Source organism: Cinclus cinclus, chromosome 1 (assembly GCF_963662255.1).
Source record: "Cinclus cinclus chromosome 1, bCinCin1.1, whole genome shotgun sequence".
NCBI classification, from domain to species: Eukaryota; Metazoa; Chordata; class Aves; order Passeriformes; family Cinclidae; genus Cinclus; species Cinclus cinclus.
Window position 1 is genome coordinate 133,264,014 of NC_085046.1, and position 14,067 is coordinate 133,278,080.

The window sequence follows — 14,067 nt, forward strand, 5'->3', positions numbered from 1 at the left end:
TTGTGGGAAGAAATTCTTTCCTGATTTTTAGCTGCCACCTATAAGGAAGCCCTTAGTCCTGCCAGAGGTGTCTAGACAGCATAGTAATTCATATTATAGTCACGATTGGAACTTCTTATTACATTTGGAAGCCTCTGTTGGATTCTCTGCACTTCACAGTACCTTTTCTGTCACTCTTGACTGACTTGTGCTCTTAGCTTGACTGTGCAGTAGAAGGCCCGGGAAGACTTCTCTTCCACAGTCTTCCTGCTGTGCATGAAGGTTGGCATGTTTGCATTCACTGCATCTAGGGGAAGAAAGTCGTTTGCATCTTTCAGAGCAGCAGCCCTTGCCTTACTCCGTGCAGGCAAGCATACAAGGGGACAAGTGGGGACTGCACCATGTCCTGTCCCAATGGGTGACTGCTGCTGCAAAGGTGCTGAGCTGCATTTCCAGTAGCTGGAAGAATGCATCTTTTGGGAGTTCGTCTGGGGATTTAACTTAACACAGTATCATGTTTTGATGAAATCATGGATGTGCATGTCATGATTACTTAAATGCCTCATTTTCTATAGACTGGGATGAGAGAAAACAAAATAACAATGTCCTTCTTGGATCTGAATCCTGCTGAGCTGAAGGTTTGCATTCATATGCAGGAATGGATTTAACTTCCCTAGTTCTGATTTTCTTTATTAAAAACTGTTGTGCTTCCAAAGCTGTCACACATCCCACCAGGCTGTGCCTGCTGTAGGTGTGACAGTTTGCAGGAACTGGGTGGTGCAGGCAGCCGGGGTCACTGCTCCCTTCAGCTGTCCGGGTTTAATCTGCTGCTGGACATGAGTCAACGCCCTGAGGAGCTGCTACACCAGGAGCCTGACTCAGCCTTTTAGCTGATCCAGACTGATTGCAGCTGGAGACCCAGTAATCACTTCCCCCCCCCAAGGGTACACACAGCATGTCAAGATGTTTGCTGGGATAGAGAAAGTCTCGGTTGGTTATTCTGCAATGACTCATTTTTATTAAGAGATCCAGTGAATAATGAAGTCTAGAAAGAGCTCTTATTCTGTATTAAAATATACTAGAACATGTTGGTATATATTCTATATATAAATCAAATAGAAGTGGGTGTTAATAATAGAAATTAACTGTGTGATGTTTGTGGCAAAAGCACCCGATTTCAGGTTCTCAAATTGCAGTGTGTGTTCTATGTGTTTTCATGTACAAGACTAGTTAAGGACACTTTAGGAATTTAGCCTATTTCTCTCTGGAAGAGGTTTTATCCCAGTTTAGTTCTGAAGGCTTCTGTATATTTATTAGTTATATCATACAATATGTCAGATCGTGCTCTTCAAATTTTTGAATTCCTGCTCAGGCACTAGGATTATGCATTTGTAGAAATTTTTGGTGCTGTCTTCACTTTTCATCTTCTTATTCTCTAGAGGAAATGACTCAGATTTGCACCATTTAATGTAATATCGGAGACTAGTAAACCTTCGTATGCTTTGGTCCCTTCTCAGTAAATTGTTTGTAACCTTTGTAGCACCTTCAACTGCTGTATGACCGAAGGGTGAATACAAAGACACTTTTCTGCTTTGAAACTTCTATACCACTTCGAGGTCTGGAAGCTTAGCTTATTTTGCCACTGAAATACTCTGTCACTGATGCTGTTTTGTTTGCTCATCTTTGAAAGCTAATAGACTGGTTTAATTAATTGTCCAAGATTTCTCTAAAACAATGTCCTAATTCTTCCATTTAGCTGTGGCATATCATACACTGTTGTTATCTCTTCTACCAGATTTTTGCAACAAGTTGTTTTAAAACTATAATCTCGTTGAAGGGAAAAAAATGAAGTGCAGTTGAAAAGGCAGTTATGCCGAAAGATAAACACAGCAATATTACTTATCAAAACCAGTACAGTTTTTGCTTGCCTAATGAATGCAACGTATAGCTTTCTCTATATATACAAAACCTGAGGAAAAAAAAAGCAGCTTTATAACATATAAAGTATGCAACATTATTTCAGGCATAACTGTATTGGATATGTATCTAGGCCTGAGAGTGTAGATAACACAATATAAGTGCTTTGCCTGTCTAAACATGTTAAATAAATGAGCATTCACTATCGCATTCAAATACATTAGTAGATGTACTCGCATAGTTAATTTTCTTTTTAATGCACTACACGTGACATTTGCAGCACAGAGCTATAGTGTATCTTACTGTTTGATGAAAGTTCTTCCACTTCCCCCCCTTCCCCCCCTTTAAACAAACCTTTATTTGAATAAGCCTTTATGAAACAGATCTTTGGCATATCTTCTCTTCAGGAAGTTCAGTCAGTGTAAGCAGAGATAAAGCAGACATGTTACGAAGAATATTACATAAGGGAAGATTTTTTAGAGAAAGAGGGTGACAAACATAAGGGAGGGGAAGAACACCCTTAAGAGGAAATCTGATTTCTTTCTTGCAGCTGTTTGGTTTTATTGAGCTGTGATTTTCTATTCAAAATAAAACAAACTTGGCGTTAAGGAAAAATTTACAGGAACTTAGGAGAAAATAATACCGAGAGAAGTGCTGCATAAGTTATTTTTGCCTATTTCTTGATTTTCTTATTGCTAGGTTTTTAGGAGACAAAGTGAAAAATTAAAATTATTATTCATGCTAAAAATAGTTAGGAAAACTATCCCCAAATTGTTTTTCTCATACATGAAAATTCCTATGTTGGTAGCAGGAAGACAGCAAAAGTAAAAACTATGTCTCTTAACCTTAAATAAGCCATTAAAAAAAAATTTTAAAAAAAAAAGTGTAAAGACAGCACTGATGTTTTAAGTTCTGGAATTTGGTATTGTCAGTTAAATCTTTCCGGTTTTATGCTTCCTACAGGAGGGCAGCTTTGGTGTACCACGACCAAGGCGATCTCAGAGGGTGAAGAGCTGGTTGCCTTTGTTGTGGATTTTGACTCAAGGCTGCAAGCTGCCAGTCAGATGACTCTGACAGAAGGCATGTACCCCGCCCGCCTGCTGGACTCCATACAGCTGCTCCCGCAGCAAGCCGCAATGGCATCTATTCTGCCTACAGCTATTGTGAACAGTAAGTGAGGAATTCTGTTCTCTGGCGGATTTTTAAAAGAGCAGTACTTTAAGGCACGCGTGGAGAGCTAATGCAGCAATGGTGAATTCATGACCACACCACAGCTCAAAGCCCGCTTTTGCTCCTCCATCATCTCAGAGATAAAAAGAGGAGGAAGAGGAGTCTGTCGAGAGCCTCACCAGAGTACCTGACCTGCCCTCGTGTGGAGGTTCTGTGATCTGTTCCCAGAGACAAAAGGATTAGAAACTGTTTAAAACAGATGAGATAGGTCGGCTAACTCTGAAAGTCCAGTCTCTGCTGCTCAGGCTTGTTGCTTACTGCTGCAGTTTCTGGTAATAATTCATGATATAAAGAAAAAGAAAAGGAACACATCCTTTCAGTGACTGTTTCAAAGTGCAGTGGAAATAATGCTTTATAGCAGCCCTGATTTATCATAGCATCTCCACTCAATGTGGTTAACTAAGAATGTTTTCACATCTTCTGGTCATCAATGGGCTCTATCATGGACAAAATGCGGCATGCATTCAAACAGTGTCCCTAGAGAGGAGGGACATAAGTATTCCTGAACTGGGACAATTCAGCTCGAGCTCAATTTTATATCTTTAACTTCTGCTTACGACTGCTGTTTACTTTTAAAAAGCCCTAGTTCCTCATCCTCCTTTCTAAGTACTTTTCAAATATACTGGCCAATACCATGATCCTCACCAGTCATCACTCAGCCTTAGATTGCACATTCTTAACTCTCAGCACTTTCCAAGTCTGTCCATTTAGACCCCATACTTGAGCACTTCATCGGGCTTCCTATGGTTTCTAAGTATTATAATTATTTATAATGAGCTACTGAACACAGTATTTCAGGTGCACATGCACGTGCAAGCACATGATCTGCCACTCAGACTCACACTTAATAGCACTAAGTCTTGAACAGTCACAACATCTTCAAGCTCTTCATGCAGGACTAGTTAAAATATTCCTGGTAACACATTTTATTCCATGTTTTCCTTGCAGTTTATTTTTAATTGCTTATTTTCTGGTAAACAGTTTTGTTAGCTACATATTTATTGTTAGCCTATTTTAAAAGATAAACCTTCAAATGTCCATATCATCCAAGTCTTCTCTTCCAAGAGGGAGTTGGAGCAGCCTCATGCCCTTTAGCTAAGCACACTCATTCCTACCCCACCAGTGGAGCAGCTGTGAGCTGACCTGCCTACAGAACCAGCAATTAGGATTGCAGAGGATCTTTCCAAAATAAGGTGTCAGAAGCACCTAAAATGCTACGAAGTTACCACTATTTGGGGAGGCCTGTGTTTACAGCCAACAGCTGAAAGGGAGCTGCTGAAGGGGGTTACCTTGCCTAAAGGGCACAGCTTGTCTCAGCTGAGATCATATCCTTATGTAAATCCAAGAGGCCAATTCTGGGCTTTGGCAAAGTAGTCAGATTTCTACAACATCACATTTCTGGAAACATCTTTTCTGTCAGCACTGACTTTTGCAGAGCCCTGGAAAGCCGCACTGAACATTGCTAAGAGGAGTCTTTTTAGTTCATGGTACATCAGCTCTTGCTATACAGATTTAGGAGCAACTCAGAGTAACTTCTGTGTCCTTGACTCCAGGGAGGTGCTGAAATACCAAGTCTGACTGCCCAGAACTTTCCACATCAGTCCCAACTCTGCATCTGGTCATAAGGGGCTATTTTCACATTTCATTGTTGAGTTGGAAAAATTTGGTTTCTTCCTTAAAGTCTTGAACTAGAAGTTGAGCAACCAGCTGAATGAATGTCTAGATTTGTAATGAGCCATCTCTTAAGCATTCTTTTTTTAGTTATCTCAAAAAAAATGGTTTTTTAGGTGGTTTGGGGGATTTTTTTATGTTTCCTAACATTTGTTAGCTAGAAAAAAAGTTAGAATATGCCTTTGGCTGATTGAGCTTGAGACCGAATGTTTCATTGTATGAAAGTATCCAATGAAATAAATTGCAGTATTTTGGTTTTAAGTAATTAAAGCATTACCTTGAAGTAGCCTTTATCTGTTTTGCATCACTTTGGAATAGTAACAGTTTCAGATCCCATCCCTATATACTGTTCTCCCTGAAGTTCCATCCCCTCACCATGTAATGCATTTTGCTCTGCTTGGCAAGTAATGGGGGTCACATATTCACCGTGCAAAACTGCAGCTACAGACTGTCCAGGCCATCTAACCCATAGGAAATAAAGATGGCTGGAAGTCAAATTCGTTAAGATAATCAGAAAGTTCAATTTTGAGATGGAATGCAGTCAAATGAATTCAAAGAGCACATGTTGCCCATATCGGAATTTCCTACTAATACTTTTGGACTTTCTTTTCTGTGAAAATCTCAACAGTTCAACTTTTTTAAGCCATTGGAGACCAAAAACAAGTGTTGAAATGTCACCTTTAAAGTGAGCTGGACATTTCAAATTATGCAAGCTGTATCAGTAATGCTTTAATAGTGGTGTATGTTGGAATACTAACTGCTCCATTAAATGTTTGTGTCAGAAATCCATCTACAATTATTCAGTAGCAAAATGAAATATAGAAATTGGTAGTGGTATAAATATTTTTTGCAAATTCATGAGCAGAAAAATAGACAAGAATTAGCATTGCAATCAGAGAAGCAAACTATGCAATGTAAATTTTGGCTGCATTTGTAAATATTTAGCAAATAAAAGACTCATCCATGTCAATGGGTTGGAGTCTTCAACTTTGTTCACCCAAAGGAATTGAAACAGAGCAGTTGTCCTATACACATCAATATTTGAAATTAAACATAAATTGTCATGAATGATAATGAATTACATCATCAGCTACACATGCCATGTTTTCAGAGCAGCGAGCCATTCTTCAAACCTAAGTTAATTACAGTTTCCAGCAACTCTTTGCATTCTGAAGTCAGGGGGAGTTTTGATGTTGATCACTTTGTGTTTTGATATTGACTTCAATTGCCTGATCCTGAGGTCAGCTGTCACAGTCTGGAGTTACTCATAATTATATCCTTTCTTAGTCTCAAAAACAGTCAAGAGGTATCCAGACCAGATGCAGAGAATGGTCCTATGCCTATGATAATTCCTGAAATCTATGCATGGGTGGGAATAGTGTTCATTGACTTAAGCCAAGGTATAGAAGGGACTGTTCTCATGATTTAGCAATATAAACAAGTTCCAGTGTTGAACCGTGGATCCTGTCACAGTTTAACCAGTGTAGATGTGCCCCAAAAGAGCAGGGATTTCTTCTTGTTCTCACTGATAGGATGGAAGGTTAACCTTTCAGAAAGATCAAACAGATCTTTTGTATTTCTGGGATGTATACACAGCAGGTACTGTGTAGGTGTCCTTTGACAGGGTATTAACACATAAATATCTGTCCACTTATGCCATATGCATTATTACTTTTCACATTAGTAAAGTAGGTACCCTCTAATGCATGATCAAAATCCCGACTTCTGCTGCTGAAGATACTGTGCAACCTCTGGATGGTCTGTCCTCAGAGGGGTGCTGACACTTTGGGATAGGACACACAATGAAAAGTTGCCTTATTTTTAGTAAATATCCTCTGTGAATAATGAAAAGTGGAAAACCAACAATTTGCTGAAAACAAAAACACTGAGGACAAAAAATACGTAAGAAATTTCAATTTCTGTAAGTAGCAATAAGAACCAAGGAAATAGATGTGCTGGTTAGTATGATATCACATTCCATATCATATGATCTTAAGGAAAAGTAGTGCAGTCTTGCCTCCTGGATATCAGAGCAAAAGGGTTTTATAGTAATAAATGCATAAGCATACTGAAAATACATATTCTTCACAATGATCTGCAGTTAGCGTTCAAAAATTCCAAGGCCCAGAGTTGGAAAATCTTGTGCACACAGAAGAAAAACTGAAAGATGTCACTTAATGAGTAGTGATGTATTGGAATAAAGTATAGTTCTTGAATTAGTATTGCATGTTCTCAACAAACATTTAATTTAACTTAATTTTTAAAAATAACTATGTGCCGAAAGCTTCTATCCGTTTTCTTTATTCAATGTTTAAAGAAATGTATACTTTTGAAAGAAACAGCTGTTTCCCACGTTAGTACCTCATCTGCAAGTGACATCCATTTCTCTGCTTTCAATGTTTTATTAAATAAGTATTTTTTAATGGGGAAGGGAGTGGAATTAATCTGGCTGTGTTAATTGTTTGGCACCAAGTGAACTGTGGCTAACCTATACCTCTTATATTTGCTTGTAGAGGACATATTCCCTTGCAAATCCTGTGGCATTTGGTACCGAAGTGAGCGGAACCTGCAGGCCCATCTCATGTATTACTGCAGTGGGAGGCAAAGAGAGGGGCCACAGCTGTCAGAGGAGAGTGAGGACAATGCTCAGCAGATATCCAGTGTCTGCCCCTTTCCACAGTGCACCAAAAGCTTTTCAAATGCAAGAGCTCTGGAAATGCACCTAAATTCTCACAGTGGTAAGTGTCATGTATTTTCATGTATCATCTTCTAGATTTAGCTTTTTGAAGAATTACTCACTATAGACATTCAGGAGATCAATGTCTCTCCAAATATATGCAAGCATTGCATATAGATAATATCAAAATGTCAGCAGTTTCTGACCTGTGCTCTACACCAAGTACCTCTCCCAGGTAACCAGTGTCATTTGCCTTATCTGCTAATCCTCATTTGAATGTTGTCTCTCTCTTAATTTGTGTACGTACACATACAGGCAGGATTTCTTTATTGATGAAGGTATGATCAGGAATCCAGACCAAATCAATTACTTCAGGATTCCAGCTACCAAACATGCACACAACCAGAGCACATGTCCTTCTGAAGCAGTATCTTGGTGCCCTAGAGGAGGCTTCTTAGGCAAAAGGCTCGAAGGATCATGGTACAGAACTCTGTGCTTTTACCAGGATGTTTGTTTAATAAAAAACTTCCTGTTTCATAGAAATATTATTTCCCTTCTTATAAATATAAAATGGGGATAGTATTTTAGAATCACAAAACCAAAGAATCATAGGTTTGTTTAGATTGGAAAAGACCTTTGAGATCATCAAGTCCACCACTAAACCATATCCCTAAATACCACATCAGCATGGGGTAGATGACCAATTTTGAATTGAATTGGGCTGGAAACACAAGTTAAAAGTTTGCAGGACATTTTGCATTGGAGTTTTCAGTAGCAGAGAACACCTACAAATAAGAAAGACTGCAGTGTCACTGTGTGGTGCATTTGCTGTCTGGTGTACAGAGCTGCTTCTGGAAAGAAGCAAGGGTTCTACAGGTGTTCCTGATCTTCCTGTTAGATGAATGGAATCTAAAGGACATTAATGTATGCTTTAGTCACAGAAGAAAGCCTTATGTGGCTGCAGTGTTAAAACTCCTGGGGCATGCATAGTCTACTCTGTGGATTTGGTGAAGTGAAAAACATTCCTCTGAACCTTGGGTAGCAATTGCAAATCTAAAAGGCAACATACTGCCTTGGAGAAGTTTAATACCTCCCAGGGAAGGACTAGAAGAGTGATGAGTGAAAACTTCTTTATGTAGAAAGCACAGAAAACCCTTAGCCATTCATTTAGAGGTCAGATCTTTTTGTGCTTCAAGGTCTTATCAGGCTATTGCCGCTTTCTGTTTGTTGTCTAGCAAAGATTTCACTGTTCAGTAAACCAGCAGTACCATAGGCTACAACAGCTTCAATAAGATCAGGTGAATGCAGCCCAGTGTGTCTTTCAGCCTGGTAATTATAACCAGAAACAATTATAACCAGATACTCTGGGAAGATTACAGATTAATTTCTCCCCATGCTGAGGAAAAAAACTGAAATATTAGCCATTGTGCAAAAGATTTGCTTCAACTATTTTCATTTTTTATATACCACTGGCTTAGGTACTGAGGTTTTTGAGCCATAAACTGTGAGCGACCATGTCTGTATATTATCTAGGCATCTGTGTGCCTTGAAAGACACAGATCTGAGATTGTGGTGAGTTTCCAGTAAGAATCTTTAGTTATTTCTTAGAAGAGAGGCTAAACCTCAGGCCTTTCCCTTTCTTTTTAGTCACAAACCAGTCTATTCTATCATTCTTGCTCTTTTTCCTACGCTGTCAGTCTTTATTTTTCTACACAGATTATCACAAGTTATAACACCTTCTGCAGTCGGAATGAAACATTCCTTTTCCAAATGTCTTGTAATTTTTGGAAGCCCTGTGTTTGCTTCAGCTGCTTTTACTGTTCCCACTGGAGGCTCTAGCAGACCTACACCACTGGAATGCAGAGCCCTGACTGAAATGCAAAGTCCCATAGAGACTGCTGTCGCTGTACCACATGATGGGGGAGCATGTGAATCACCATCTCATGTCAGTGGAGGAGCTAAAGCCTCATGGGGAAAGAATGCCTGACGGGAAACAAGTGCTGACTAAAGTGCTGTGTATCTTGTTGGCTCCCTTCTGTCCTCTGAGGCCAAGAGAAGGTCAAATTTCAAATGTCACTCACAACTTGGGAGGGTCACTGATGTTAGGGAAAAAGGGAGGACCTCCAGGTACAACAGTGTGACTGCCCGCAGAGTAAACTACAATATTCTTACAGTTTTGTGTTGTCCAACTACCACACACTTACTTCACCTGACTGAGGTGAATGTGAGTATGTGTAGGCAGAATAAATACCCATTTTAAATTCTGAATATCATCCCTATCAATATTTTTTCAGTTTTTATTGTCTAAAAGGTAACTAGAATCCATGTTGGTGCAGTAGAGAAATTTGGTCTTATCTCTTTTTTAAAGCATTTTCAATTTCAAAATGCCGTGAAACATGGAGTTTTTTGTTTAATCGGTGATTGTAAGATGTCTTTGAATGTACTGTTCTTGATAAAGTGGTAGTGATTTCATGAGGAAAAGGTGTCATATTATAGCAGTAGTTGCCAACGGCCATTATATGTGAAAGATAAAATGTCAGTGAAGCCATGTCTTACTGCTCCTCCTCCCTTCACAAGGAACACAGCTCATCAGTCCTTTCTGATGAGGATAGATCTGTAACCTCTTCCCACACTACAGCCAACCCATGCAAGCAAAGAACTGAGCATCAATAATACTCAAAATGTTATTTCTGCTTTGTCTGTGGCTTTCAGGCACAGTGAAGGCTGTACCTCAAGCTACATCGTAACCTTGAACCTCTTGACCTTGGTGTGCTTTCTGTGCATTCAAAATTTCCAGTGATTGTGTATGGGGAACATTATGTGTCCCTTAAGTTGTAACTGTAATTTCTGAGACTTTTTCATTTAGAATAAGTCCTGTTTATTTTTATCCTTTCCCTTGTTCTATCTCTCCCTGCAGCTCTGAATGCAAGCAAATACTAGGGCTCTCCAAATCAGAGCAAAATCTGGGAATAACCTAGCAGTTTGAGAAAAAAAAACAAATTCAAGTATTTGCAGGGTGACTAATACCATCTCACTAGAAGAAAATTAGTCATTCTCATAGTATTTGTACCTTCTGTGCAGCTGATTTCCCAGTATTCTTCATGAGGGATGAAATGGTCACTTTATTTTGTACTTTGTTTGTCTTTTCTGTAGGAGTGAAAATGGAAGAATTTCTCCCACCCGGTGCTAGTCTGAAATGCACAGTTTGTACTTACACTGCAGACTCAGTGATTAACTTTCATCAGCACCTGTTCTCGCATCTTACTCAAGCTGCCTTTAGATGCAATCACTGCCATTTTGGCTTCCAAACTCAGAGGGAGCTACTGCAGCACCAAGAGTTACATGTCTCTGGCAACAAAATTCAGAGAGAAAGTGACATTGAACACTCTCCAAGTGGAAATGAAGAAGGTTTACAGCCAGCAACAGACCTGTTGAGCAGAAATGATGTTCCCCAGAGCCAAAAGACCATGCAGACTAAAGATGCAAGTTCTGATACAGAGCTTGATAAATGTGAAAAAAAGGCTCCACTTTTCCTTCCAAACCAGAGGCCAGAAACGCAGCCTGCCGCAAATAAGCAGAGTTTTTCATATACCAAAATAAAATCTGAACCATCCAGTCCAAGACTTGCTTCATCTCCAGTTCAGCCTAGTATTGGTCCTTCTTTCCCAATGGGACCTTTTCTTTCCCAGTTTGCTTTTCCCCAAGACATCACTGTGGTTCCTCAGGCTTCAGAGATATTGGCCAAAATGTCGGAACTGGTCCATCGAAGGCTGAGGCATGGAAGTAGCAATTATCCACCTGTGATTTACAGTCCTTTGATGCCTAAAGGGGCTACGTGTTTTGAATGCAACATAACATTCAATAATTTGGACAACTATTTGGTACACAAAAAGCATTACTGCAGCAGCCGATGGCAGCAGATGGCAAAGTCGCCAGATTTTTCCAGTGTTCCAGAAAAAATGCCTGAAGCTGTAAGTCCCAGTAATGGTCAAAGCTCTATAAACATCCTGAATCCAGCTCCTCACACATCAGATCCAGAAAATCAACTTCTGCAGACATCTTGCTTAAACTCTTCCAGTGTTTTAGATTTGATTGGGCCAAACAATAAAAGTCATGAAAAAGACTTTGCTGCACAGCCCAAGAAGTTGTCAACTGCAAGCAATGGTGATGAGAAGATAAATGGAAAACCTTCTGATGTGAAGAATCCCAGTGCTCCCTTAGTAGAGGGGGAGAGTGACCCTAACAAGACCACATGTGAAGCTTGTAATATTACTTTCAGCAGACATGAGACCTACATGGTCCACAAGCAGTATTACTGTGCCACTCGCCACGATCCCCCGCTGAAGAGGTCTGCTTCCAACAAAGTGCCTGCCATGCAGAGAACAATGCGTACTCGGAAGCGAAGGAAGATGTATGAGATGTGTTTACCAGAGCAAGAGCAGAGGCCACCACTAGTTCAACAGCGATTTCTAGAAGTTGCGAATCTTGGTAATCCTTGTACATCTACTCAAGAGTCAACAGAGGGCCTTGGAGAATGTTACCACCCACGATGTGATATTTTTCCAGGAATAGTCTCGAAGCATCTGGAAACATCACTGTCTATTAATAAGTGTGTTCCAGTTTCAAAGTGTGATACTGCCCACTCCACCGTGTCTTGCTTGGAGATGGATGTGCCAATAGATCTCAGCAAAAAATGCTTACCCCCGTCAGAGAGGACGTCCACTTCTCCCAAAAGGCTGCTGGACTACCATGAGTGCACCGTGTGCAAGATCAGTTTTAACAAGGTAGAAAACTACCTGGCTCACAAGCAGAATTTTTGTCCTGTCACTGCTCATCAGCGTAGTGACCTGGGACAACTCGACAGTAAGGTGTTTCAAAACCCAGAAAGTGAAAGAAACAGCCCGGACGTCAGTTATGAGAGAAGCATAATCAAATGTGAGAAAAACGGAAACTCAAAACAGTCCTCTCCTAATGGAAACTTATTTTCCACACACTTAGCAACACTTCAAGGACTGAAAGTCTTTAGTGAAGCAGCCCAGCTTATTGCTACAAAAGAAGAAAACAAACATTTGTTTCTTCCACAATGCCTTTACCCTGGAGCAATAAAGAAAGCTAAAGGAGCAGATCAGCTTTCTCCGTATTATGGAATAAAGCCAAGTGATTACATTTCTGGTTCTCTCGTCATTCATAATACTGATTTAGATCAAAGCACAAATACAGAAAGTGAATCTCCTAAAGGCCAGGCTCCTTCAAATGGATGTGCTGTGCAGAAGAAAGAATCTCTTCCACTACTGCCAAAAAACCGAGGCATGGTAATAGTTAATGGGGGACTAAAACAGGAGGAAAGACCTGCTGCTAACCCACAGCAAGAGAACATTTCCCAAAATCCTCCACATGAAGATGGGCACAAGTCTCCTTCTTGGATCTCTGAGAATCCCTTAGCTACAAATGAAAACGTCTCTCCAGCAATTCCTACAGCAGAGGAACAGTTGTCTAGTATAGCTAAAGGTGTGAATGGCTCTACCCAGGCTCCAACCAGTGGAAAGTATTGCCGACTGTGTGACATCCAGTTCAACAATCTCTCAAACTTTATAACTCATAAGAAGTTTTATTGCTCTTCACATGCAGCAGAACATGTCAAATGAAACAATCGGTCACCTTTGGTACATGTGTTTAGCATATTGTTCCATACAGTTTAAAGAAAGCTGTTTGAATTACATCTGGACAATCAGGAGATTTCACTATTGCTGAGTTGAAGATTTAAAGGTGTAATTTCATTACAGTCCATTAGTAAAGTGTATTATTGGTGCCATTTTCAAAAATATTAATTTATTTTACCAGCAGTATTCATAGCTGTAGTTATGTTATTTTTTATTTAAAAACTTTATATTAAAGTCATTTGTAATGTTATTGTATAGTTATTGTGTAGCACATATGGTTTGCACTGTATAGTAGATTTTAAAGAAAATAGTCGCAAACAATACAGAAAAGCATTTTAGAAATAGCTTCAAAAGCACTTGTGTATCCTGATTTTTTTTCTTATATGCTGTTGCAGATATATGTATATGCTAAAATATAACTTGCAAAGAAGTTTCAACTATGCTGTAAAGTTCGCCTTAACATTTCAATTTTTTTGAACAATTGGGCTCAGTTTGCACTTTATATTTTAGCACATACAGTACCTTAGTCATTAGGCTTTGCATTTGTATGTAGCAGTATGTTTCTGTCCACTTTCTTAATCTGAAACGTACGTTAAATGAAGATGGCATTTTCTTTCTTGTATAGTACTTGTATTTTCTTTCGCTGATGCATCTCTGTCTCAATTTTTAAACCTTTGCTGTTAAATGCAATACTTTATAAAGAATGAACAAAATTACTGGAAGCAGTATTGTAAGAAATTAGGTCATATCAATCAGTTTTATCTTTTGAAAGGCACAGTCTAAAACAAAACCCTAAACTCAATGCTGCAATTATGAATCTAATTCATATATAAGATATATTTAAATATAAGAGTAGCAATACTGCAACTGGTGATCACAAAGATAATGTTCTACTTCTGATAGAAATAATTTCTCAACAAATGTTGTTACTAT

At 39.3% G+C, this 14,067-nt stretch overlaps 1 protein-coding gene across 1 annotated transcript in view; it reads left to right on the forward strand.

Annotated features, from left to right (window-relative positions):
* ZFPM2 (zinc finger protein, FOG family member 2) overlaps positions 1-13,119 on the forward strand; it is a 253,351-nt gene extending 240,232 nt beyond the window's left edge. Inside the window, exons 6-8 of the mRNA XM_062514895.1 lie at positions 2,860-3,066; positions 7,311-7,535; positions 10,628-13,119. Of these exons, the coding sequence (XP_062370879.1) occupies positions 2,860-3,066; positions 7,311-7,535; positions 10,628-13,119 (2,924 nt within the window). The remainder of the gene's footprint in view (positions 1-2,859; positions 3,067-7,310; positions 7,536-10,627) is intronic.
* The last annotated feature ends 948 nt before the right edge of the window (positions 13,120-14,067 follow it).